Genomic DNA, 27,924 nt, shown 5'->3' on the forward strand with positions numbered 1-27,924 from the left:
CCCCCCCTGCATTTGTTTATTTTGTTTTGGGGACAGTCAACTGAAAAATATTATATAAAAAAAATCCATACAGGAGATGTTTTTTTTTTTAGAGAATTTACAATTAAAAACGGATTCAAAAAATAGAAATCTGTTCTTCATCCAAGTGAGTATCTTGCCTGCTAAGAAGCATGGTGGTCTCACCTGTGAAGTGTTATTGTGTTGTGGTAAGAACTTTTAACAGCTCAATGTCTTTAAAGCATCTTGCTATGTGTTTGTAATTGGAGGTGCCAGGCAGCCTTGTAACTCTATCCAGAGTTTACTGCCAAATTAATGGCTTCCCCAATTCAGTTTGAATTCACAATTTCCATGTAGGAGCTGTGCACTGTGAAGTGTTGATGTGTTCAGACCTGTTTGAGAGGGTAACTGGTGTGAAAGTTATATGGTAAATTATGAGTTACGTAAAAGGGAAAAAGGAATGCAAAACCACAAGACGGTAATAGCTAGTAGTCCTCACATCCTCCATTTGAAACTATGTTTAATGTTTAGTAAATCATGTTAATTAAATTGTACTTATTTATCAGTGATCAACTAAACATTCTGAATGACGGGAGTGAGTTCACATGGTATGGGTAAACCTGTGATTCTCACTCCATAAATATGGTTTATACAGCTACCTTATTAAACTAAATGGATCACTGAATGTTTCAATAGAAGGGTGTGAATACTGATGCTTTGAACTGGACGTATGCAGAACATGCACCTTACACTGAATTGAACTGAACGTGCAAATTAAATATCACCTTCTCTTAGTGATGACAAACTGTTTGGAAATGCACAATGTTTTCTACCATTACCCCATTGTAGTGTCATGCCTGATTTGGAACATGTAATCCTAGAGGAAGCCTTGTAGAAGGTGTGGTCTGACAGATGGGTTCTCCTGCAGTGCTGCTCTGTTCTCCATGGGGGGCCAAGTGCTTTTCAAGATAATGGGAGACCCCAACGGAAAAAGACATTCAAATGTGCAGGTATGTCAAAAATCCTACCCTTTAAATGTACTCTTTGCTAGTGGCCAATGGTGTGACGTCTCTTTGCTTATTTATTTATTTATTTATTTATGTATTTATTAGAAAGTCTGAAACATTCTGAATGCGTGGAGTACAGGAATTCCTTCTGAAACTCTGAAGCATGTCCTCTTGTGTTTTGAAGTGACCGCATTATGGAGACTGAGGCCCGAACTAAAACCAAATCACATCCGGAACGGTCACGAGAAAATTTGTTAACAGCCGGGGCTTCAATTTAATTTTAATTCTCATTCTTCCCATTTTTGACCGAGGAACAGACCGTGCCCCAGTTGGCTATCTACAGCGACTACAGTGGACATAAAGGAAAAGCCCCATAAAAACATTTTAGCGTGCCGTCAACACATTTGCCCTTCCAAACCGAGTTCTAACCGGTTATCCTGATATGTGTGGCACTAAAAATAAACACAAGTGTTGCAATGTCAAGACAGCTAGTCTGTTGTGCATGTCTCTCGTTTGCAGTTAACATGATGCCCATAGTATGCATATGTAACCCTGCACATTTAGTCTATGTGTGAGATCTCCTTTCACTGTGGCTGGGCTGGCAGAGCAACCTGCCCGGGGTAAGGTGTCACGGGGGCATAACTGAAACGTACTGTGGAAACTATGAGGTGAGGCATTTTATTCATCTGGAAGCTGAAGTGACTAGTATGGAGAGGAGAATGTCTGGGGGTTTACTGTCATGCAATTCCACATCCTTTTATAGGTGTATCGTCCTAGTTCTAGTTATCCCAGCTGCCAGACTAGCCCTGCCTGTGGACGTGCTCTTACTGCCAAGATCACCCCCGGCAAAATCATTATGGGATCTTAAAATGAATGCTGTTATAAAGCCAGCATATTGATTCTTTCTAGCAAGTTCATGACACCCAAGTCACATACAGTAGTCCTTTGCTGAGGAAAATCAGGTGCTCTTGGAAGTGATGTAAGGGTCTCTGCATAGCCTTCCACCTCAAACTCATGGCTAATACCTGGCTGGAGACTGTCGAGGAGTTTAGACTGAGATTTTATTTTGGGATCATTACTGATCTCGTGCTTTTATTGCAAGGAGAGTGTGAGTCAATTCACATGATGGACTGGCTTAACTCCACTCTAACCAAAATGTATTGTTTAGTTTATGAATATTATTATAATTGTAATTGCATAAAAGCATACATTGATGTTCCAGAGTGCTTCTTCAGAATCTTAATCTCGTCTGTATAGTGGACTTCTGTCTGAAAGAGGTCTGTGTGTGTGTGTGGTGCCTGGTTGATCAGAGAAACAACTCTGGTTTGTCTTCTCCATGCCCTGACCCCAGCACCAGGTTAATCAGCGAGGAATCCCTGCCATCTGCCGGTCTCGCTGACACACAGCCATTCTTGTGTTTGTGCTAACAGGTGCAGGGGAGAGGAGCGGCGTGGAGGGCAACTCTGAAGCTCTCGTACGGTATTCATGCCAGGCATAGGCGGAAGGCTTTCATAGCTCCGGGACGCGATTCAGGAATGTCCTAATAGAATCATTCAGGCATGTGAGAGCTGGCTGTATTAATAGGCTGTTCGCAATGCCCTTCTATCCCTGCTCGCTGCACCACAATTCGGAGTTGAACCCTCCTGGCCTCCCCACCCACCCCACCAACACTTTTTCAACGTCACACACAAATTAACGCAACTTGAGACATTCGGAATAATTATGATGTCCGCATTAGCCAATAGCCCAAGATAAATTTCACCAGAACAAAGCCACTCCAGACACGGTGTAATCAAATAACTCCTTGTCAATTAGGAGGCTAACTATCAGTTATTTGATTCATGTGGTTATTGTCTAGAGATCTGGAAAAAAAAAAGTTACTTAAAAAGATGGCAATGTAAGCAAAAACTTTCAAGCCAGAAGTGGTGAGGGATAACACTTACAGAGCCCATTTTTTTTTCTTATTTAATGGTACATTCATGTTCTGGTCAGATTTTGAACTATGCAATTAGAAACAAACCAGCTATATGTTAGAAAGTGAATACCAGTTTTATTTTGTGTATAGGATTTCCAGTGTTTAAATGGCTCTTTGGCTCCTTTTAAACACTGTTTTATGATGATTCTCCACCGGGGTAGTGACGTGATTAGTGTAAAATCTCTCTTATAACCCCAATTCTCTTTTCTTTCATGTTCTGGGATTTGCTGGAGAGCCCTGTGCTACATTCCCCTTTTCTCCAGCCCATCCCCCCTGGTCGTTGGCAGCTGTTTTTTCAGGAGCAGAGGGTCCCCCCCCAACTCAGTGAAGGCTTCTGATCAAGGTAGTTTTCAGAAATGTGCTATCAAGTTTAAGCAGGAACAGCTGTTGCTGGACTGTCCCCTGTAAAGCTCTGACTTTGGAAACACAAGATATGTGACCAGAAGAGTGCAACTTCCTGAATGAGGAAAGGCAAAAGGTGAACAAAGCCGTAACACAAAGATTTGTGGTTTCCCTGATAAGGCCACCAACCACCAAAGTTGTTGAATTTAACTTGTTTCATAAAGTTCTCAGAGAGAGTCTCCTATTGTATTGGTTAGAACACAAGACAACCAGGAAAACACGGGGAGATTACAGAGAGTTATGTGCAATTTATTCTGTACAATAGAACTTGTAAGGCACCAGTATAAGCAGCAAAAGTAGGAAATTCTTTGGTTCACAAGATCAATATTTGCTACAAAGGAAAACAAAAAAAATCCTTATCCTTTATGTACAAATAACCCTCCTGTACAGATCTGTACAACATCTCTTCTGTACAAACTCAGAATCACCCCAATACTGATATTATTTTACAACTTTTCACAATTACTTGGAATGAACTACAAACAAAACAAAACAATAAACTGCACTATCAAGGAAGAGGCTTTCAGGACAGACACTTCATATATATCTACAGTATCTTGTGCAGCAGGGTCCTGTAGTTGACAAAAAGTTAAACTCTTGTCTCATAAAAACATATTGGACATCATAGCTGGGATCAGAAAAATGTAAAAAAGTGTTGTCTTTGAGGACAATATAATGGATTTTTGTTTTTTTTGTGTGTGTGTGTATGTTTTGACTTTTGTTTATATTCACATTGGCGTATGGGAATTAACAACTGAACCTCAACTAAAGCATTTATTTACCATCTACAATTGTCCGGATAAATAATAAGTAATGCTACGTTGACTGAGCACTGAGCTTTAACAAATAAATAAAACGTAATTAAGTGAAGTGATTTAGGGCATCATAAAGCAAAGTGAAAACATGTTTTTATCCAATTCATGCAAATAAAACAATTTAATAGTTTTCTGGCATTTCTTGCTGTCTTTCAGAAAACTTTCACAGGGAGCTTCTTATTTTGTGTTTCCCATAGCTTGTGACAGCCTACAGTTAAAAAAATTGTGTTTGATCGCCAAATATATAATCCTTCGTTCTTCAACTCGGGAACCACAAACCACTTTAATAAAGTTTCATTTTCAATCTATCAGTCATCCTCTCTAAGCTACCGGTTTCCCTGAAAGGCAGTCAGTAACATTTTCTATATGTGAATTAACTATGTTGACTGATCTGACTTTCTAATTATTCGTTCTTTGTTTTGTTTTGAACATCCTATATTTGGCCGGGCACTTCAGCTTCGGTTTCCAACCACAATGGTTACAAAACAAAGGCACAGATGGTGATTTGTATAGTCCAGTATTACATAATCTTTCAGTTTAAAACCTCTAGTGTTTTTGCTGGTAGAAAAAGAGTGAACCAACCACCCAAGCATTCTGACATGATGTCATCCGGTGGTCTGAAAGTAATTGCAAGGAAAAGGCAACCGGATGTTGTGCAGAGCCATCACTTGAACTGTTTTAGACCGAATAGATTTCAGGCCTGCTTCTGGGTTAACTAATTCTTGCCCCTAATAAGCAGTTACAGTTGTACATTCAACGATAGTTCTTATCACCCGCTTAACCCTTAGTTGCAAAATTGTGAAAATAGACTGGGACGTAGCCATCAGTCTTGTTCTCCTGCTCCTCAGGAGTTGGGTTGCTTCACTAACAGGGTCGATGGCCTTGGGAAATGCAAGGACACACAAGGGACTGCCTCAAACACCGCTCACATCCAAACCAAGACACATTGCTTGTTGTAGGACAAATAGACAGTTTAAAGAATTAAGAAGAAAATAAATACATTTATAATGAATATTTAGTTATTTGAATCCCAAGATAAATGTATCTTGATTCTGTTTTGCAAATACCAACTGCTAGCTGAATCCATTCACCACCTCCTCCTCCTATTGCCGGCCGGTTCCTGCCAACATTTTAGCCACACACCTACACATGCCTCAGATATCCTGTTGTGTGTCCACTGATTACAGCAGCCTTTGCAGCACTTGAGACAAAGAACAAAGGGTTTAAGACTTGTCTAACAGTGACAGAAATAAGCTCAAAGAAAATAAAATGAACCATCCAACCTAATTTCCCGATTGTCAAAAGAACTGAAATTATCCATTTGTTTCGTCCCGTTCCATTCCATTCACATTTCTTGTCAATTCAAGAGTTCCATCTCCATTTCCATCTCTGTCCAGTGCTTTTAATCTCCCCATCTTGAGTTTCTTCCTTCAGATTTGACCCAAAGCACTGTTCCCAACATCCTTAACTCCCAATATGTTTTATCCCAAATTACACCTTCTTTCCACATACTGTCACAGTCTTCTTCCTCTGCTTCTCTCTCTCTCTTCACCTCCACAATACCTTCCACGCTCAATCTTTCTTGTTCCAAGTGTAAACGCCTCACAGTTGAAAGTGTCGCTTTGTCTCAGATCAGTATTTCAACTACGTCAGTGTCCAGTAGCTCATGCCTGTGGCCGGAGGTGTTGCCTAAGGGGAGTCTGCTGTCAGGGGCTTTCATTGAAGTTGAGTTCTCTGGTTAAAAAAAAAACAAACAGAAATATATAAACATATGATATGCAGAATAACAATGAAGTGAAATTGCAAAGATACCATAGTAATAACAGTACTATTATGAGTAATACTAACACTGTTCTCAAGTAAAAAGTGGCAAAAAATGAAGAGGCTCCTTCACTTTAGGATTACAGTCAGGTCAAGAGAGTTTTCACATTTATCATTCAACATTAATCGTTGCTTTTCTCTTTCCACAATCTGTTTTACTGAAAGGAAACGCACCCAAAAAATCCTAAGGGGAACTTTCTCACACTGGCATATTGCTGCCTTCCAGAGAGACAAGCATATGTTGTTGCAAGGGGCCCGAGAAGAGTCCGAATTCACTGCCCTCGGTAAAGGGGATTTGTCACAAGAGAACATGTCAGTGAGCATCTGACTACCTTCTAAACAAGTGACTTTTCTCTTGGGCTTCTAGAGGCACGGAGCCCAGACTCGTTCTCACCTGTCTTCTCCACACTTCCCTTGGCGAGTGTGTGGCGCAGAATAGGGCTGCTGCTAGGGTTGGTGCCAATTCTGGCCCTGCCAGCAAGGGGGGTGGCTCTCAGGAGCTCGGGGCTCTTGTCTGTTTGGGTACTGCTGTCCTTACTGCCTGTCTTGACGTGGCTGGAGAGCAGAGGGGTGCAAGGCAGGGAGGAGGGCGAGGGAACCAACTGGAGCGAGGGCAGGAGGTGGTCCAGTGTTTCTCTACCCAGGAGAACACCTGAAAGCACACAGAGAGAGATCAAGAGTTCAGCCACATCCCTCGGGAGGCTTGGGTTCTTCTGGAACATGATTCCTTAGAATTGTTGTTCAAAATAAATAAGTACATGCAATAACTGTTGTTTTAAAATTGAGCAGCATCTTCTGGGAGATGGCACTCCTCCCAAACAATTAATTTCTGGATAAAACAAATGTAGAGGCCGAGAACAATGTCTCACTCTTACATACATCTTAAGCATCTGATATTAATCCCTGGAGAGAAAGGGGGTTTGGGGATATAAACTCTTTTTCTAAAGCTACTCCTGTGGTTTCTTTGTGTGCGAGTGTGTGTGTGTGTAGCTATCGGGTGTCAAGCTCACCTGCGCTGCCCTTCCAGCCCCTCTCCTCCCTCCGTTCCTCTGGGATCTGACTGCTGGTCTGGGAGGCCTGCCGCAGGTGCAGCCCCGTTGCCACAGAGATGGAAGGCACCGAGCGGGCGGGGCGGAGGGAGGCGGTGTCGGTCCTCCCGGGCTCCTTCCTGGAGCGCTGCTGAAGCACCTTGATCATGGCGTCCTTCTCGATGATCTGAGCATGCAGGTTCTTAATCCTGGATGGGTGGGTAAGTATCAGTATCAAAAAGAAAGAACAAAACAAAAAGTTGCAAAAACTGAAAAGACTCCAATCAACTTCACTTAAAACAGCTGAAGCAATAAGTGGTGATGTGGAAAAATGTATTGCAGTAACCCTATATGTGTTCAGTAACAAAATAATTTGTTCACAGCCTGTCAAAACTTAATTTCCTGAGTTGTGTCCTAAGGTCCATACCTGTGCTCCATATCTTGGCATCTGCGGTTGGCCTGAAGAATCTCCTCCTCCTCCTGCCAGATCCGCGCCTCCAGAGAGCTGTCACTGTAACTGCCATTACGGGAGTGGTTTATTATTGTCGTGTCCCTATGGAAGAGGACACAGCCAGCCCTGTCCAGTTATAAAGCCATCTCTCGGCATGTTAGAGCTTTAGTATCTCACCAGTCTGCAAATCAGAGCAAGTGGTCTAGGGGGATATCTCTTGATTTAAACACAGTGAAAAGTATTCAGGCCATCATTTATAGTCATCACCTTTGATACATTGTCATTTGAATGTCTCGTCTTGAGTTAACTGTGCCAGGCAAAGGCTGGTCAAATCCTAATTGCACAGCACTATTAAGTCAATAATTCATTGCACTGGACAGTATATCCCTGTATATTGTATCCATTCTATAAATCCGTCTCTTCCCTGCAGTGTAATCGCTGAGGGCTCTGTATACCTCTGCGCGGCTGCAGTAGCGGCGGCGTCCATTGCAAAGTGTCGCATGGCACTTTCCTCCAGGTATTTCTGCTCCCACTTCGTCATGTCGGCCTCCAGCGCCAGGATCCTCTCCTCCTTCTCCCGCAGCAGCTCCATCAGAGCCGGGGCGTTGTACTCTGAGGGGGAGGTGAGCTGGGGTCCACCCTGCCTCTGCTCGAGGAAGGAAACCAGTCGAGTTCAGTAAACATTTCCAAGCTTATACAATAAGACACGCTCCTAAAATCTGGATCTTATGTACTTCATATAAACAGTACACTTCCAGATGCACTAATTTCCCCCAAGTCCAATCATTGACTGGCCTTCTGCACCCTTTTTATTACAACAACATGTAGAAAAGTACGAGGGATAAAGAGTCATTTTTACTAAGCCTTAAATAGAACTTCAAAAACTCAATTAGGGATTTAGAGAATGTGAAACATTGTCTTATAGCTTCTAGTAGTGCTTTTGAAACAATTAGCCTTTAATTTAGCTCTCTCTGAACGTTGTTAAAAGTTTAATGTGTCGTTTAATTTCGTGTTGACGGCCATTGCAGTCCAGCTTTATTCTTCTCTTGCTTTTGCTGCCGTGCTGTTTTTATACCCTATAATTACGGCAAAGGCAGACAACATAATTGCAGAGCTATGGAGTCAGATGGGAGACTCCCTTCTGTGGCAAAATGAACTTGGCACCAGATTACAGAGCCGTTCTCTCCACCAATAATACCTCCTCACTGGTCAATAACCTCTGACCTCTGACCTCTGTGGGTTCTTGACAGCCAGGCACTATTATGAGCACTTCGGCGATTGTCAATTCAAAATAAAATATTGAACACAACAGAAATCTTCAGCTTAAGCGCCAGGAAAAGGAATCGAGACAGGGAACCCTGCCACGCGGCAATGTGAAACTGCTGAGCGCTTGGCGTCCGCTTGCATGAGGTGTGAGTGTGGCGGTGGCGCCGGGGAGGGGCTCACCTGTTGCGTGCGCAGGGACTCGAGCTCCCTCTCCAGCCGCGTGCGCAGCCTCTTCTCCAGCTGCTCCCGCTTCTCGCAGGCGGCCTGCAGCTGAGACAGTGCCTGCTGGAGCTTCTCCACCTTCTCCACGTACACCTGCTTCTTCCGCAGCTGTCAGGAGACGAGAGCGGACAGTCAGGGCGCCACTCCACGCCTCGCCCCCCCACATTGCCCTGCGCTACTCTCACGCCAACATCAAGATCTTCTGCTGCCATATGAACATGCATTCCCCATTGAGCACTTTACAAACATCGTGTCACTCATCCCTCTAATTAATGAGTAAATATATACTGGCGTGAACGTATTGAACCAACCTAACTAACTAACTAAAACATCCCAGCAATCTCTCTGGAAATAAACTTTCAAAAAAGCACGTCATACAAAACAAATGGGCCCTGATGTTTTTCCTGCAGGGATAATGCAAAAGGAAAAGGATTCAGGAGGAATTAGAGCAAGAATAAGTTGAAAGTGGGTGACAGCTTAAATATATACACTAATCCTTTTACATGGTTTTGTTTATGCACAGGTGCTGCTGTAGGACCTGCTTTGGGCCACCCTGACTGAGGAAGCAGCCCAGGGGTGACAGTGTTGATATTAATGGTGTTGGTGACAGCGGTGTAGTGGGCCTGTATTTTACCTCCTCCTCCAGCTTGACAACCTTGCCCTGGGCGTTGTTGAGGGCCTGCTCCAGGATCTCGATGTGCCGCCGCTGGTCCTCGTTAGTCGAGCGCAGGGCGGCCGCCTCCATCTCCAGCTTCTCCCTCTCCTTCACGCCTTCCCTGTCTGGGAAGAGACGGGCCTCGGTAAAAATGACTCCCAGATGGTGTGCCAGGACCCAGATGATATCAAGTAGCAACAATGAAAAGCCAGAAAAACAGGCCAGGTGACTGGATATATACTTTATACTGGAGTTCAGCTCTTGGGTGTTAGGAAGTGTGGAGAGCGCATTATTGTGAAATTTTAGCTTTAGTTTGTTTTAAATTTGCCACCGAGCTGGTTATTTTAAAATATTGTGATTATGATCTGAATGGATTCTTTTACCTGTCGAACAATGTGGGACCATATTTCAGAGCATGTTAATACAGAGCTCACACCTTTATTGTATAGTTTTATAGAGTTATTTTACAGTAGAAAAAACAAAAGTTTTTGTCGTAGTCTACAACCAGTGCAATACTTTTTCTAAACACACATTGGTACAAATGCGCACACACACATGACACCTTCAGCCATCTTGCTCATAATCCTATGCTTTTTTCTTGAACCCAAGAGTATCCGGATGATTAAAGTAAAGGAGACGTGAGAGACTAGATGCAAACACACAGCAGTAATCTAATGACTACCACACACTGCATGTAATTTTACAGCCTTTCAGATTCTTGTAAGATGTTCACCCCCACAGTGAGGATGGCAGAAGTGGGGCTGTATGTTGGGTGGCATTGTTCCAAGCGGTGCACCTCAGATTCCCTGTGGGATGCCAGAGCACATTGACGGGAGGCCTCACGTCCAAATGAGGAAACTGCTGACATTTCCATTTCGTGGTTTGCATGCCGCTTTGTTCTATAAACGCAGTAGCAGGTTCAAAGAGGGGCCAGCAGACAGAGCCGGCCTTGGCAACCACACAGGACGCGGGCTCCTCTCTCAGGCGCAGATGGTATGCACTGTAACCCACTTTAGACGGGTCCAGGGTGCTGGGGAGCCGTTCGCTCGCCAATGCCAGAGAGGAGAAACAGGACCCACTATCGCTATACAGGAACTGGTGTTCCAGAATGGCAACAACTGTCTTTGGTTGTGTCTGGTAGCTTAACTAGTCCCAGGGTGTTTAACCTATTGAAAAAATGCTTCACAGAAGGCTTTGATTTTGAGTGTGGCCTACGAAAGACGCATCAACAAAAATAAAACAGAGCAACTGGGTCTTCTAGCAACAGTTGTGTTAGCATCTCTATCTTTCACATTCCTTACATTTTCTAACAAACGCTTTCAGAACCATTAAACCTTTCTTGTGTGTCAGGGATCTTGCAAAACAAAGCACTGTGGTTTGCAGCAGTCAAGTCCTCTCATACAAAGAGTTATAGTAACCAGGACTTAGGGTGCTGAGGACTTCTTTTTGGCAGAGAGAGCTGGGCTGTGGAGAGGAAGCCTGGAGTGGCAGCAGCCGTGCTATTTCAACCCTCACAGCGATGTCGGTGCTGGAACATCCAGGTCCTTACACCGCTATTAATAATACTGGGCTACCCTTGGAAACCCTTCTCTGGCAGAAAAGCAGCATTACATGGCAGGATGCGAGTGGCCAAACACGGGTTAAATAACTAGAGAGAGAAATCGTTATCAACATGATTGAAAACCCAAATTAACACATTTATTACAGACAAAAAAGACAAAAACTGACAGCAAGTTCTTCCTGAGTTGGGAAATTACAACGTTTCTTTGCAGAGAGTCACAGTCCCCATAATCACCGAAGACCCCACCTCCACCTTTAAAAGAAAAGAAGATGACATCCCAAGGAGTCAGGATAGAGGAATGTCAGCTCTTCAGTGCTAATTACAAAACCATACCTCGATGCAAACACAGAAAGAAACTCAACAGCACAGAATGGGTGTGTGGAGCATTGGGGACTGCATTTATTTCGCAATGACGTAACTTTTTTCTCCCTTTTGCTTTGTTTTGTTCGGTTTCCCCAGCCTCACGGCGCAGCAAAAATTCCTACAGAGCCTGACTGAAAGCGTGGCTTGAGCTGCTGTTGAGCCTGTAGGTCACAGCCATGTTCGAGCTCCTCCCGCTGTAATCTGCATGCTTGAGGAATTTCTCCCACAGCAAGTCAGCATTTCAAACCGACAGTGCAAAATACCAGAGAGCCCGGGCAGATAAATAGCAGGATTAGCCTTAGCAGGGCTTTTTTTTTTTCCAGCATAGGCTAGAGCAGGCTAATCAGTTTTTGAAAAGGGAGAGCGATTTGGCCACTCATGTAGATCATAAAGTAAACTCACACTAGTCTTATGTGTTTTGTTTATATTTATCTATCTTCTTTGTGTTAGATTTGTTCAATTTTTTTTTAATTTTCTCCTACAGATGTAATTGTCTTAGGGAAGACAACATCCTCTTTACAAATTCCTTGTTCTTCTCACTCCTTGCTCAGACAAGGTCAAGGTAAACTCCTACAGACTCTCAAGGTGCTGGATTGCTTAGTATAGTTTTTGTTTGTATTTCTTATAATCCCCCCCAAGCCTACTATAACCAACACGTGGGATTTCAAAATCAGCATTAAGCAAAGGTAGGAAACAAACAAATGTCTTGGAATTCAACAAAGTAAAACGTAAACCATTATTTGTGACATCAAACATCTGGAGAAAGTTCACCCATTTATCTTCCTGATATACTGTTGTAGGGCAAGGACTTCAAAAGCTCAAGTGACCTTCACTAAGTGTAGTTATCTAACAAGCTGTTATAAATTTAGGCTACATGGCTCAGATAGTCTGCCTAGACGAGTAAGAAGATTAGATGCGAAGAATGCTATTGTGTAGACAAAGTCGTGCTAAGTCAAAGCACCAGTTATCGATTTGTCAACTTGAAATGTAGCAAACTCTTGGACTACACCTTTTAGCAATGCTCAGACCCCCCCCCCACACACACACACACACACACCGTCTCTGTCACTGTCTATCAGACTGAGGGACCACATTGTTCCCACTGACTTACTTACATTCACAACACTCCCCCCTACAGCCATGATAAATTGAAGCCAAAGAGATAAGGGCTATTTACCAAGACTCAAGGCCTCTTGTGGGAAGGTTCAGGCTTCTCATGTCCCGAGGCAATTCTAACATTCATGTTTTAAAAATGACTGGGGTAAAACCACTCTGATATACAGGAGGAAATAACATCACATGGTTTACAAATCCAAGGGTTGTGTTTACAATGATGTTTTGGAGAAGGAGTGTTTGTGAATTCTTGCTTAATTGTTTGCATTTCCATCTGATCCTGTCTTCTCCAGTAGTGGGGGGTTGTAGTAAATCTGCCTGTATGGACTTGGCCCTGAGCTGTCAGTGGAGGGCGGGTGACACCTTCCTCTATTGTAATGGCCTGACATGACATCACAGTCCTTCATATTGCTAGATTCCTCACTAGGAGGCAGGTGGGCCCAGTGCTGACCCATGCTTTCTCATAATGAAAGAGTTTATCATCTGAGCCCAAATCGGAGAAGAAAGCAACATTGCTATAGATATCACGGCACTGCAATTCTGTAGAACATACATACGTATTTAAAATTACCTACCGAACTAACTAACATCAGGCCAGATTTTTTTTCTTTTTTCGACTACATACACAAGTGTAATTAAGCTTTGTAAAGATCCACCAATGCCAACATCTTCAAGATCTTCAGGGGTATTTGATACTTAGCAGGCTTCTTTTTCTTTTCTTCCACAATCTCACAGCACTAAACATTTTCAGACACGGCCAGGGGGGTAAATTATGTTATGTATATTTAGCATACTGCAAGGAGTATAAGGCACAAGATATTAGACCTAGAAGCCACAGTGCTGGTGTGTGACTATGATGTTGTAGGAGTGACAGAAAGATGGCTTACAGAAAATGATGGGGATGAATACAAGTTGAAAGAATACACACAGTTTAGGAGGGACAGGCAAAATCAAAGATGTGGTGGGGTACCAATATATGTTAGAAATGACACTGAGGCAGAAGAACTCAAATTAGATCCCAGTAAAGAAACAGACTCTTTGTGGGTTAAACTTTTGAATAAAAGATCTAGAGGATTAGTGGTAGGAGTGTGTTACAGACCACCCAACTCAGATATTCAGAAAGATGTTGCATTGTACAGTGTAATCAGGACTGCATGTAGCAAGGATGTGGCTGTTATAATGCGGGATTTCATTTTCCCAAACATAGACTGGGAAAGCCCAGCTGGGACTACAGAAGCATAAATACAAATGGTTGAGATGGTAAATGACTGCTTTCTAACTCAATTTGTCAGGGAACCAACCAGAGATAGAGCATGTATTGACCTGATCTTTTCAAATAACCAAGATAGAGTCAGAGGGACACTAGGTAGAGAACCAATGGCAAACTGTGATCACAACATGGTTAGCTTTGAGGCATTCTTTCAAAAAACAAGGACCAAGTCTAAAACCATGATCTACAATTTTAGAAAAGTGAACCTTGAAGGTATGAGGTGGCACTTAGAGGAGTTATACTGGAGCACACTGGATACAGATTCAGTTGAAAATGGATGGTTATATTTTAAGAATATACTACTTGAGGCTCAGAGGAAATCTGTACGAACACTGGTATGCAAAAAAATATCAAGAGAAAGAAAATGTTGTATAGCGTATACAAAAGGGATAGAGACAAAACAAAATACAAAATATGTTGAGCTGCAAAGAAATCTTAAGAAAGGGATAAGGAAAGCAAAGAGGGAAATATAAATAAACATAGCTCTTGGGGCTAAAACTAATGCAAAGAGCTTTTTTCAATATTACAGCAGCAAGAGATCAATAAAGGAGGAAGTGAAACAGATACAGGGCAAAAATTGAAGTATCTTGGAAAATGGACAAAATGTGGCAAATGTTCTAAATGAGTATTTCATAGAGATATTTCCAACAGTACTTAAAGAAATGGGGGGGAATTATTTAGAGGCCGCTAACTCAATTATTCCAAATGACACTTAGAACAGGGGATGTGCCAACTGACTGGAAGACGGCAAATGTCATACCAATCCACAAGAAAGGGGACAAAACTGAGCCAGGAAATTACAGACCAATCAGTCTCACCTGCATCACTTGTGAAATGTTGGAAAAAATGATTAGACAGAAAATAGAGGAGCATCTTAATGAAAACCATATTCTTGGAGATAGTCAGGATGGGTTTAGACGAGGCAGATCATGTCTTACTGATTTATTTTAGTTTTTTGAACATGCAACTGCAGCTGTAGATCACGTGAAAGCATATGATATGATATACTTAGATTTCCAAAAAGCTTTTGATAAGGTTCCACACCAAAGACTGGTCCTCAAATTGGAAGCTGTAGGCATTCAGGGTAATGTAAGTAGATGGATTATGAACTGGTTGATGTCTAGGAAGCAGAGGGTGTCGATTAGAGGAGTTGCTTCTAACTGGAGTGAGGTTGTTAGTGGAGTTCCACAGGGATCAGTACTAGGGCCTTTGCTTTTTTTAATCTATATTAATGATCTGGACTCTGGGATGGTTAGCAAACTTGTCAAATTTGCAGATGATACTAAAATAGGTGGCTCAGCAGATACAATCTGGCAGGGACTTAGATAATATTCAGTTGTGGGCCGACACCTAGCAGATGAAATTCAATGTGGACAAGTGCAAGGTAATACATGCAGGTAACAAAAATGTCCACTATAATTTCACAATGGGAGGAATAGAACTAGATGAAGTAACGCATGAGAAAGACCTAGGAGTCTATGTGGACTCCTCACTTTCTCCATCCAAACAATGTGGGGAAGCAATAAAAAAGGCAAACAGGATGTTAGGGTATATTGTCAAAAGTGTATAATTTAAAACAAGGGCAGTAATGTTCAGACTGTACAATGTACTAGTTAGACCTCATCTGGATACTGTGGACAGTTCTGGGCTCCACACTTCAAGAAAGATATCGCTGCTCTAGAGGCAGTTCAGAGGAGAGCAACCAGACTTATTCCAGGTCTGAAGGGAATGTCCTACTGAGAGACTGAGGAACTGAACCTTTTCACCCTGAAACAGAGGAGACTACGTGGGGACTTGATCCAAGTGTTCAAAATCATGAAAGGCATCAACCACATCAAACCAGAGGAGCTTTTCCAGATCAGTAGGGACACACGCACCCGGGACACAAATGGAAATTGGGCTTCAAGGCATTCAAGACAGAAACCAGGAGACACTTCTTCACATAGAGAGTCGTCACAATCTGGAACAAAATCCCCAGTGATGTGGTTGAAGCTGAACATTTGGGAACATTCAAAAATAGACTGGAAAGGATCTTTGGATCACTTAGTTATTAATGGACACCAAACGAGCATGATGGGTCGAATGGCCTCCTCTCGTTTGTACACTTTCTTATGTTCTTATGTAACCGTGCTCTTTATACACGGATACATTAATGCATGCTCTGTGATCTCGAGAGCGTGATCTTGAGAAGCTGAATACTCACTCTGTGAGAAATAAAGCCCCTCTGTCCTGCTATCTTCACTGCCCTCCAGGTCCTTGCTGGCCAGCTGCCTGTTGGCCGTTTCCAGGCGATCTGGACACAAACAGGAAATGCAATAAGGCCAACAATCTCTGGAGAAGATAGATGCACTTTAAGGCAAGGGTCTCAACATGGTTCCTGGAAGAGCTTTCACAGAACCCCTTTGACACAGAGAATCTAAGGACATTGTGGGGAAGGTGGGTTGATACAGGAGCTATTGGAGATATAAACTTCTATCCAGTATAGCAAACATGGCAAGAGTTGGGAGGCTAAACTTCAGTCTGTACACCTAAAGGAGTCCATCAAATATAACTGTGATTATTGCATGGTATATTCAGGGAGAGAATATACATATATAATATACAGAACATTACATTAGTATTGTGAGGAGTACTGTGAAATGGGCACAATAATAATCAAAATAATGCCCAGTTCCCACATTATAAACCGCTACTTAATAGGTTCCTTAGTTATTTTTATTTTTTTCCTATTGCATATTTCCTACCAGATGAAATAACACCCCAGCTATAAACCGATTTTTAATTTTAGCTGACTGCCTGACCTCGCAGGTCCCGGTTGAAGTCGTATAGTCGGCGGATCTCCCCCTCCAGCTTGTTCCTCATGGCCTTGTCCAGAGACTCCCTCTTGGATGTGCTCTTCACCAGGCTCTCGTAAGCCTCCGAGATCTTGTGGATCTCCGTCTCGAACTGGAACACAATACTCAACGTCACCAGGCATCAGAGAGCAAAGCCCCTCACCTACAATGTTGTGTCAAGCTTTGTAAAGAATGGGACTGGCAGGTGTCCATTCTCTGTAGCTTGGCTTTACTTTGGACTTAAAACACAGGGTATGAAATAGAAGATAGAAGTCACATCTTTTAAATCTCGGAAAGCACACCCCATATATTATACACAGTAAAATATCATATATAGCTCGATAATTCATAACTCCTATGAAATCACACGGAGCCTTGACCTAGTTTGTCTGATCCAGTCCTTGCTAATGAGATCTAATGGGCTTCAGCCATCTTGTGTAGCAAAATTATATTTTAAATTATTCAAAAGTCAAGCATAATTTTCAGAGAGAAACTAGCTTACAAACCTAAGAGTCCGCAATACAGACAAAGAATAACTGCTCTCGCTACCCCCCCCCACATTGTCCTTTTATCTTATCTTTCCAAATGAAAGGTGACAAACACAAGTTCACAGCGCTGACTCCAGCCACTGAGCTGCCAGCCCCATGCCTACACATTTCTAGTGTATAGACTGCAGGAGGATTATCAAAGACACTTTTGTTTCAAGGTTTTAAATGGGGGGGGGCAGCCTGGCAATGAATCAAGCTCAAATTTCGGCTCAGGCACCAGTGGGCCGCCACTTCTCTTTCAAGACCCTCTCTCGGCATTGCCTGCTGCCTGTGACGCCACGAGACAACAGCCTCGCTCTGGTCTTCACGGGAGACTCCCTCCTCAGCCACTCAGAGTGGCTGCTCTCTAACATGGTACCTCAAGAGCTGCCCGACAATTAACTGACATGTTTTTCAGTTGTTCCTGCTATTCACCAACTACTACTATTTTGTTTTGCTTCTTTGTTTTTTTGTCTTTGTCTTTTTTTATATTATCCTTAAACCATTTTATGACCACCTTTGCTTATCTACCAGTGTAGTCAAATGCTTTTGGGAGCAAGTTAGATCAACTAATGCTGCCTTACAAATTAACTATCTGATAAAAACTGATGGAAAGAAGTACTCTGACAGTTACCCTCTGCAGCTTGGAGGCTTTCTCACAGTAGCCCTGCAGCTCATGGCGCAGGGTCTTGTTCTCCTCAGACAGGATTTCCACCATCTGCTGGGCACGGGCCACGATGGCATAAGCATCTCCGGGCAGCTGCTGTCCATTGTGGCTGAGGGGCAGGGGCGGCGGTAGAGGTCCTCCCAGCGAGGATGCCTGAGAGGACATGGGGCTGTGCTGTTGCAGGGCCAGGCCCCCTAGCGAGGTCTGGAACTGCCTGGGGAGGGAGAAGAGTAACCATGTTGACATCTCGAGTTTGTAGCGTGGAAAAAGTAGATACTCATCATTTTTAGCTTATCTAATCACATAAGCACACAACCCCCGACCTCTGATATAAGCTATGTTGTTGTTTTTTGTAACCGCTTTGGGATTATGGATAGGAAGAATAGAAGAGTGGCTAGCTTTGTCACCGATAGTGTAGTGGTCTGTGTCTTTAGGTTTTAATTCTGGACCAGGTCTCAGAACTATACTCAGATGTAGGATGTGCTCAAGTCAGTGCAGTAAACGTTTCATCTTCTAGGACTCACTTAATTTAAATTACAAATACTACTGCCCTGTTAGTTCTCAATTGTTAATTTGGGGATTTTGTCATTACAAACTGCATAGCATTATTTATCTGAGAAGAATCTAACAATGTTGCTCTTATTGTCATTCAGTGAAAAGACCCTGATACACAGGGCATGACATCATGATTCACAGATCAGAGATAGCTGATCAATTACATGCATTGCACAGTATAATTACAATGTGCCAAGGCTGAACTAATATTAAAAGTAATTACACAATTCTAATTTGAACAGGCAACATGCAGAGAAGCTATATATGGCATATTCTTTTTTTTTTTCTTAAATGCCAAAGTAATGACGAAAACCAAAGATGCAAGCTGTTAAACTGAAAAGCTTAACAAACGAAAAGCCCCCTCTGAAATATAAAGGACGAGCATTTCCGTGCTGATTCTGGTTAAAATGAGCCACTGGGAAGGGCCTCTCTGCCAAGCAAAAATAATTTATACCGTAATCTAATCCACAGGGATTACAAACCAAACTAGAATAGAATAATTGCTTTGAGATACAATCACAAGCTTCCACAGATACTCTAAAGTCTCCTTATGTACATATTCTTTTAGTCCGTAAGCATTTTCAACGTATTATATGATTATTATTTTTAACTCGGCTATAATTATTATGACTGTGGGAAACTCCTGCCATTTCTAAAGTGTCAGTTGGTGGGGATCTGCAAAATTTCATCTCCTCTGTAAACACACCATGGAGATTGTGAATCAATTTGCTATTTCTTGAAATGAAGTCAGTCACTGTAAACATTCTCTGTTCTCATTCCATTAAGTTAAAATAGTCCAAGAAACCAAACAAGTCACAAAACGTTTGAGACGTTCCTTTTAAAAATCATTGTTTGGTAGTCTACACACCTACACATAACACATGCTGATGGTGTTTAGAAGCTGCCATGGCACATTTTCTCCCTGCAGTTTTTTTTCTAATAGCGAAATTAGATTGATGCACTATGGATCTAAAAAAGTGAAACACTATAATAAGTAATTAACAAAATTAACAAAAGAAAATATTACTTCTAAACTGAAGCTCATTTGCTGTGCTGTGCTGACAACCTCTGTGATTTTCACCAATGAAAAAAAAGATTGATGTCTGTACCTTGTGCAATATTCTGGAGGTGGCTGGTACCTCATGAAAGTCACTTCTGTCTTGGTTGACTGAGGTCCTTGGTATGATCTGTGCAAGTCCAGCATCATCTCTGCATGCTGGTCACTGAAGAAATGTCCATGCTCATGCTGCTTGCTCACAGGGGATGCTGCCTGCTTGCCTTTGAAGGGATATTCAGGTGGGGGGCCCCTGGGGTCTGCTCCTTTTCCCAGGGGCGGCTGTGAGGAAGGCGGAGGTAGAGGTGGCGCCGGTCCTCCTCCCCCGTGCTTGAACCCCTTGCCGGTGCTGCTCTGGCAGGGCAGGCTGCTGCTCCCATAGCCCTGCTGATGCTGCTTGGCTCCATTCCTCTCCAGGGACATCTGCATGATCCTCTCACTGAGCGACCGCACGTGGCCCTGCTTCAGCTCTTTCAGGGCCTCATCCTTGTGGGGCTGCCCCGTGCTGGAGCGGTTGACCGTCGGCCGGCCCTCCGTCCTGGCTTTCTGGGTGGCGGTGCCGGTGGTGGTGCCAGGTCCTGTAGCCATGTAGTAGCCTGAGCTAGCGGAGCCCTGCTGCTGCTGGCCCCGGAAAAACTGTGACTGGGCCTTAGCCTCCTCATAAGTGGGCAGCTCCTCGTTGTTCTGCTGTGGCTGGGCGAGCCGGGTCCCCTGTTTCTCCATGGAAGTGTTGTCCACCTGATGCTCTTGGCCCTGAGGTTCCTGTCGTGCCGACTGGTGGACCATTTGTGGGTCTTCTTGGAGGAGGTTTTCCGTGGAAGAAAGAGTGCTGGTGGCGGTACTCAGAGATGGGCCGGTGCTCCCAGTGGCTTGATGCTGCTGTGGCGACTGTGGTTGTGATGGCAGCTGCAGTGACGGTTGCTGCTGCTGCATGGCCAGCAGACTCACGTTGTCACTCTGGTGGCTGCCATACCTCAAATGCTCTTGCATCAGGCGCTGCAGTACTGTACCCGAGACCACGTCCTCAGACCCTCTCATCTCACTCTCGGGGGGCCGGATGGGGAATGGAGGAGGACAGTGGCTGAAATGGGGCTCCTCGCCTACATGGTAACCAAAAAAAGAGGTGAGTAAACATGCCATTGTCAACACTTCAACTACACATCAGCTGTGGTAATCGCTGTTCATACCAGAGTAACAAGGTAACACAAACTTTTGATTAAGTAAATAATAGTTTTGATGGTTGTGTTGTTTCATCCTCATATCCTTACCTGGTTCCCTCTCTGCTCTGCCAAGGCAGTCGGCTGTTAGATTTCGGAGCTCATGGCTGCTTGTATAAGGGATGTTCTCAGAGTAACAGTAGGCAAAGTCATCCAGGATGCCTAGTGGATTGTGCACACTGTGGTAAGCAGGAGATGCTGCAAAACATCAAGGGGACAAATACTTGTGTTATTTATTGATACAGGTTCCAGGTACATTAGAAGTCTTCCTATAAAGTGTCCCTAGCCTTCAGTGCATGTATTGACAAACAGAGCTATAAGATTTCCTGCATGGGAAGACAGATTCAGGAAGGCCTTGGGTTTTGACAGTGAATCCGTGTAATTAGTTGTGGGATTCAATTCAGTGTGACTGGTCTTCAAAATATATTCCTAAGATGTGTTGGGCAGTCTTCTGTCCTGTCCTCTCTCCCATAACAAACTCCCACATAGCACAGTCTCACAAAAAACTTTCACAAGGTATACAGTATGTTTTCCGAGAGTAAACAAAAAAAGACACTGAAGTGAAAACCAGTGTCGTACAGTTACAGTAGTTTCCCTGAACGCGATTAAAGGATTTGCAGGTTCTACATCATCATCATCTTATTATTATTTTTGTTGTTCCTGTTACTGGGGATCTCTCCCCAGTAGAACAATTGCCAGCAGCCCTGTATAGACAAGCTTTGCAGTGTGAAATGGGCAGCATGTGATACAGCAGCCCAGTAATGCCGTCCTCATGACGTGATGCTCCCGAGCATGTTCACAGAGGTATTTCTGTTGTCTCAGTAACCAGGGTACTGGGTGTGCTCACCACAGGCACAAAACAGAGAAAAAAAAAGTTTGTTTTGGTCAACATTTAAATAAAAATATAATAAAAGTAGATAATCAAATAAAGATGACAAGGACCTTTTATTTGTTTCTACCTTTATACAAACATTAACAAATGTATTTCATAATTACTTATTTACTTAATCTATCAGTCAATCAATCATTTATGGCTATTTTTAAAGCTTTATATTTGCTGCTATATATATTTTTTTTTAATTTTTAAAGTATATGAAATACCATTGTGGGCTCTTAAATGTGTGTGTGTGTGTGAGAGAGAGAGAGAGAGAGAGAATTAAAGGAATTTCCATTAGACTGTTAACAATGTAACATAACACTATAAAACAATTAACTTTCTGACATGATGCTTCTGCACAGTATCAGATATTTAAATATTTGCAGTAGGAAGAGCAGGCGCCCTGTCAACAATAACTTTAAGATGTTCTGGCTAATGTGTTTCAGTACAATAACACACAGGACAAAAAAAAAGATCTAAGTAATGTTTCTGCTGCTTTTAATAATACCCCTCACTGCAATGATCGAGCACAGTGTTTCTGCTGTGACAACAACAACACAATGTAAAGGTGGAGGGGGGCTGGGCAGCACAGCCATGAGCCAGCTCGTCATCTGGCATGCATTCAAATCACTGGGTGGGGGTGCGATGGAGGGGAGGGTGCTGTAAGTTGGCAACATGATGCCTTTGACCTCTAGGTCAGTCGTTCAGTATTGTTCCAGTCAGTTGATATTCCCTAGCATGTGTTTTTGGTGGCTCGTACTTGTCATCTTAATGCATTTCACCAGCAACACTCAGAAAATAAACTAAAATCCACTTCTTGTTTTCACTGTCCTGAAGCAGACTGTAGACACAGCGAGTGCAGAGGGGCAATGTGTCTTTGTTTGTGCTTAGTTGATGAAAAGGAAATGTGTCTCTTAATGTGATGGTTTATGATGTCTGCTGCTGAGAGATAGTAGAAAAGTTGTAGTTTGCATTCAGGTGTTTTTTTTTTATTGTAGATTGTTTAACAGGTAATGTTGTTCCCAGCTTTGTTGACCCAATAACACATTTGAAAAGCTAACCATATAAGGCTTCATAACTCCCTGAGCTTTCTCTTTGTTGTAGGGTATAATTTCAGTGGTCTTTTTTTTTTCTTCCAGTTAAGACAACCACTTGCATTTCGAGGCCACCTTCTCCTGTGTGTATTTTGACTGCTAGTGAAAACTTTTTATATAACGTGTAGGATGCCAGTGTGAAGTCACAGAGAATTAAATATGCTATTTTCTGACCACATTTACTGCTGCCAAAGGCATCACACCCATTTCAACTTTACAGAAATTGGAGATATATGTGCATGTGACGGATGCATGACCATTTGGTACACCACTGAATCAATCGCACAAAACAACAACAACAGCAAAGGATAGCATGATTCTGAATGGACTTTGGAAAATAGCAAATAGGAAATCAATCTGGTACCCACACAGGAAGGCTAGGGGGAAAATTCTGAGTAGGTTAGTTAAGTTATATGTTCTCAATTGTAATGGGGAATGAAAGCAAAAGCAACTAACCTTATTGCAAGTGTGGCAGTGCAGCCCTCCTACAGGACACAGTGAGAAAGTCTTGCCAATGCACAACATCAATGTCAACTGTTCTTCCAGCCACTGAAACCTAACTGACCTGAATGTGTGTTATTATACTGCATCCAATGCGGTTTAACACAGCTGACATTTTTTAGGAATTGAGGGTTATGAAGGGTTTAAAGTATTGGAATAAATCGGGGGCAGGACTTACTCTAGTATTGTAACTATGCTGCAGAGAAACCATAAACCGAAAGAGAACAAAAATTAAATATAGAATCGACTGATAACATGCTTTGCCTCACAGTCCAACTTTCACCACCATTTTTGAGAAGACGAACAAAAAAGCAATATAAAAAGATGACTTGCACAAACGTGTTATGTTAAATGCATTACTTAGCTAAAGGACCATACAGTTAGAGTTGGATACATTACAGTTCCTGTTGCCACAAATATTTCAACAAAGTTCCTTTGAGTTTCCTAATGTGTCAATGCAGCCTCAAATATTGAATTAACATACACGATGTGCTGTCCCGGATCACACGTATTAATGTGCTTAACATTGCATAAAGAGTGTTTATAAAATGAGCACATATTTGATTTGAAGTAATGTAAAAATACAAAAACGCAATAACTCATCCTTTCAGGGTCCCAATGATCATTCTTAGTTTTTAATTATGATTAATTATTATCATGATTATAATAATAATAATTATTATTATTATTATTATTATTATTAAGGTTTAATTCAATAAGACAATTTCCACAAATTAAAACGGTGGGGTCTAGCATGGGCTTCCCTGATTTAAATTATACACACATAATTACTAGTTTTGAACACATAGCGACTGTAAGTTAACCATTGGTCAGCATGGGATACATTTTCCATCTACAGGACAGTTCTGTATTGATAATTACACTGACCCCCACTTTCCACAGCGCCTCTGCAACATATAAAGCAACACTTGAATCACTATCAAAAACACTTTCTGATCTGCCACACTGAAGTTCAACGTCAGCTAAAGCTATAGCCATCACTGGACAACATCAGCAGGTCCTTAAAGTTGCCAAGAAAAGAAATCAACTTTGCAGAAACGCATTTACCTTTGAGAGAGTCTTTTCGGCAGTGCCCGAGCCCTTGCAATAAATCCTGCACTGAAACACGGTCTAGTCTCTCTGCCCCGCTATGGAAATTGTCCAGGCAGGGTTGGATGTCCAGCGCTTCCCCCGCAGATGTGCTGGACGCAACGTTGTGAAAACGTTTCTAGACGCAGCGCAGAGGGACCGTCCGAGTCACAACAATCAGCCCATTCATAGTGGAATGAGAGGAATGTTTTACCTACTGCCGAGCCGCCGGCCAGCCCGGGTCATAGAGCCGGGGAGGTTCAGCGCAAAGTAAGCAGGGAAAGTCGCCACATGGTCCTAGAGTCCATGCATATTCTCTTGGATTGCATTAGAGGGGGACACTTCACAATGAGGTGGTGTGATTCCTCCTGGATGAATATGAATAGCTCAGGATTAACACTTGCATTTGTCGTGCACTTGGTCTGAGTTCTGCTGTCAGTCACCTATATATCAGGGTTAGAGGGTTAAGGGTACATGTGCTCAACATCAGACCTCAGATGATCTGCATGATATTGCAGAGGATATTGATTTTGAGTTCAAATCCTGTGGTGTTCATATATGAATCCGCACACCACCTTATTTTAAAGTGTTACCCATCATGCTTACTTTCAAAAGAAGTACATTCCATGTCACATCCGAAAATGTGTTGTTGTTGTTGATGTTGCTGCTAAATGCTTTGTATTCTTTGCAAATAAAATAATCATTAAACATTTAAAGACCATACACTTACCGATCTGATCTACATTAAACTGGGTTGCCAGATGCTCAATCTCAGTATCTACAAATAGACAAAAAAAAAAAAAAAAAAAAAAACATTTACAAACACCACTGGAATTTATCCTAAATTGATAGGTCATCATAACTGAGTGTTATACAAAGAACTTATTATAGCTGATTTGAAAATACGGACATTATTCTAGGCTCCACATCTCAAAGGATGCATTTGTGTGGTGGTTTGCAGTTTAATAACCTTACAAAATATGACCTACCTCAATTCAGAGAGAGAGAGAGAAACAAAACCAGTTCAGTACTCATGAATTAGGCTCAGTGTTGGGTCTCTGCTCACCTCTAAGGGCACCAGGCGGGTGGTGGATGCCAATGTGAGCCAACCACCTGGCCACATCCTCCGGGATCCAGTTGTCTCCGGGGTCCATTGCCGTCCTTTCACTGTTATAGGTGCTCTGAAATCCAAACCAAGGGCAGAATTATATGACAAATACATCCACTTTATTGTCATTCTTTTTATAGACAATTTTGTCCCCATGTTCTGATTCACACTAGATGTGCAGTAGTGCTATTAATTTGACTCTCATACAAATAAAATATATATAAAAAGAAATAACACAACAGGTATGCCAAACGCTAAAACACACTATATCCTGAGAACTAAATCTCTACAGTGACTTGGATCAGTTGTGAATCTGTGAATCTGTGATTGTTATTGTTTTAATTCTGCTAGTTGCTCTGTTGAGGAGCTTGTGTGTTCAGTAATGTCTGGAATCTCTCCAGATAACCGTCAACTCATTTTCTGCTGCCGGACACCCCAGAGGACTCTTTCGCTCGTGCTTTGCTGTAGCTCTACCGGGAGCTATTTGCCCTGAGGAACTATCCTTTCTTAAATGGTTGTGTAGGAGAGAAAAAAATAAAAAGTCAGTTATTTGAAGCACAGGGGTGTGAATGAGCCAAGGGTTTAACCTCTGGGGTTGTGTAAAGCATGCTATCTCACACATACAAACATTCTTACACGTGGAAATGAACTTATCAAACCCCATACATAAAGACATTTCATTTTGACCCAGCAACACTGAAATCACAGACCATATCTTATTATATTAATCATCACAGGGACACATTGGACCCAAAATTAATGAATTTGTTTTTTCAATTGGATCAAAAAATGATATGTGTATAGAATCACCACTAGCATATTTCAAAACTAAACATAATATTTAACATACATAGGCATATATTTGTATATACCCCTTAGCCATCAAACTGTGTATTACGTATGTTGGGTCTGTTTTCTCTCACCCCTCTTTCAGGGGAGATCATGTTTGCCTGCAGCCCTTTCATGCTTGGCTCTGTTTGTGGTGTTTCAGACAAAGTGATCCACAGCAATGTGTTGCAAGAATTTCAAAGCCCTCCATTAAACCATTTTACTGCTGAAGAGATTACAGTGCTGCTGCTAACACCTTTGGAATGCACCTCAGGATAACCACCGGCGTAAAAAACTAAAAAAACAACAACAACAACAGTGTAAAGATCTCCAATCCTTTTCAACTGCTTCCACTTCCTATAAGTTAAAACATGGGATACAAATTCATTCTTGCTTTAAAAACGTATGTATTTAGTCAGTGCTAATGTAGGCCAAGGCTTGTAGCAAGTTGAAAGCATATTAAATATTTTATAAACCTAAACATTTCAACACTGCAAACAGTAAAGCTTAATTTAAGATTAAACAGTTTTGCAGTGTGTACAATCCTGTTTTTCAATGCTCTCGAGAAATGAGGAAATCGTAAAACCCATTTAGAAGCAAAGGTGAGTAGATTCTGTTATATAAACACGCTGAACCTGAAGTCATGAAAAGATAACCTGAGGATATAGATAAGAATGGGAATGCGATGCTTTTCAGATACATATCTTTTAGTGTTGGCAGTTAAGAGCATAACTGTTCTTTGTTGTTGTTGTTTGTTTGTTTATCTTTTTCATATCCTCAACTTATAGTCAACTTCTAATAAAATGTGATAAAGAATTTGTAAAAGTTTTTTTTTTTCAATGAGCATGTGCAGTTTTAAAATTTGTTATGACTGGTCACTGTCTCCAGCAGTTTTTTTCAGTTTATACCATTGTTATTCTTATTTAATAACAATGATATTAGTATTAATCTTGTAAGCCTAAAGGTTATTCATTGATTTTGTTCTTTTCAGAATTTATTCTATCTAAATGTAACTGACCAAGACTGAACACCAGTGTTGTATTGATCATATAATCATCTAAAAATAAACCAATTGAAAACTAAATTCAATAACCGACAATACAAAAATAAACATGAAATGCTCAAAAACCAGCCCAACTCCTTGGACCCTCTTCATTGTAAATGAACTGTGCGGTCACCACCGTAAAAGCCCAACACACACAAAACATCACACAGACCACATGTTTGTGCCTGCCTTGCTAAATCACTGAATCTCACAATGCAAGGTTTTTAAATATATATTTATAGACATATATACACACATACACAGGCATACACACCTATATAAACCCTGATAAACAAGAGACTCTCTCTCTCTCTCTTTCCATAGCTTCTGATTTCTTACCTGCGTCGGCTCCCAATCGATCTTGGTGATAAGCACAATCCCTTCTGTAGACTCCTCGCTATTGCAGACAAAGGGCTTTTTGGTTTGTTGTAAAATGTTTGTGAACCAGGCAGGGTGACGCCGGCATCGGAGGTATGCAGCTGTTGCCCAGACTTGCTTGGTGCACAATTTGAAAGGCCTTGAAGCGAGTAAGTTACTCCCTGCCAGTGAATCTTCTTGTAGCACTCCGGCAACACTGTAATC

The 27,924-nt window shown here is 42.0% G+C and overlaps 1 protein-coding gene across 4 annotated transcripts; it reads right to left on the bottom strand.

The window, feature by feature from the left end:
• Positions 1-3,614: 3,614 nt before the first annotated feature.
• amotl1 (angiomotin like 1) lies at positions 3,615-27,842 on the bottom strand. 4 transcript variants are annotated; one of them, XM_066699243.1, is made up of 15 exons: positions 27,682-27,842; positions 25,428-25,542; positions 25,092-25,139; positions 20,852-20,998; positions 19,639-20,683; positions 17,942-18,188; positions 16,748-16,892; positions 16,150-16,239; positions 9,619-9,764; positions 8,943-9,092; positions 7,952-8,142; positions 7,473-7,562; positions 7,028-7,254; positions 6,412-6,669; positions 3,615-5,930 (listed from the first exon to the last, which is right to left on the bottom strand). In XM_066699243.1, the coding sequence occupies exons 2-15, from the start codon at positions 25,513-25,515 to the stop codon at positions 5,824-5,826; spliced, it is 2,979 nt and encodes a 992-aa protein (XP_066555340.1). In that variant the 5' UTR covers positions 25,516-25,542; positions 27,682-27,842; the 3' UTR covers positions 3,615-5,823. The 4 variants fall into 4 exon arrangements, with proteins under 4 accessions (XP_066555340.1, XP_066555339.1, XP_066555342.1 ...); XM_066699242.1 differs by having other exon boundaries at positions 7,473-7,598; XM_066699245.1 differs by lacking the exons at positions 25,092-25,139; positions 25,428-25,542; positions 27,682-27,842 and adding an exon at positions 24,341-24,494 and having other exon boundaries at positions 7,473-7,598.
• Positions 27,843-27,924: the final 82 nt, after the last annotated feature.

Source organism: Amia ocellicauda, chromosome 3 (assembly GCF_036373705.1).
Source record: "Amia ocellicauda isolate fAmiCal2 chromosome 3, fAmiCal2.hap1, whole genome shotgun sequence".
NCBI classification, from domain to species: Eukaryota; Metazoa; Chordata; class Actinopteri; order Amiiformes; family Amiidae; genus Amia; species Amia ocellicauda.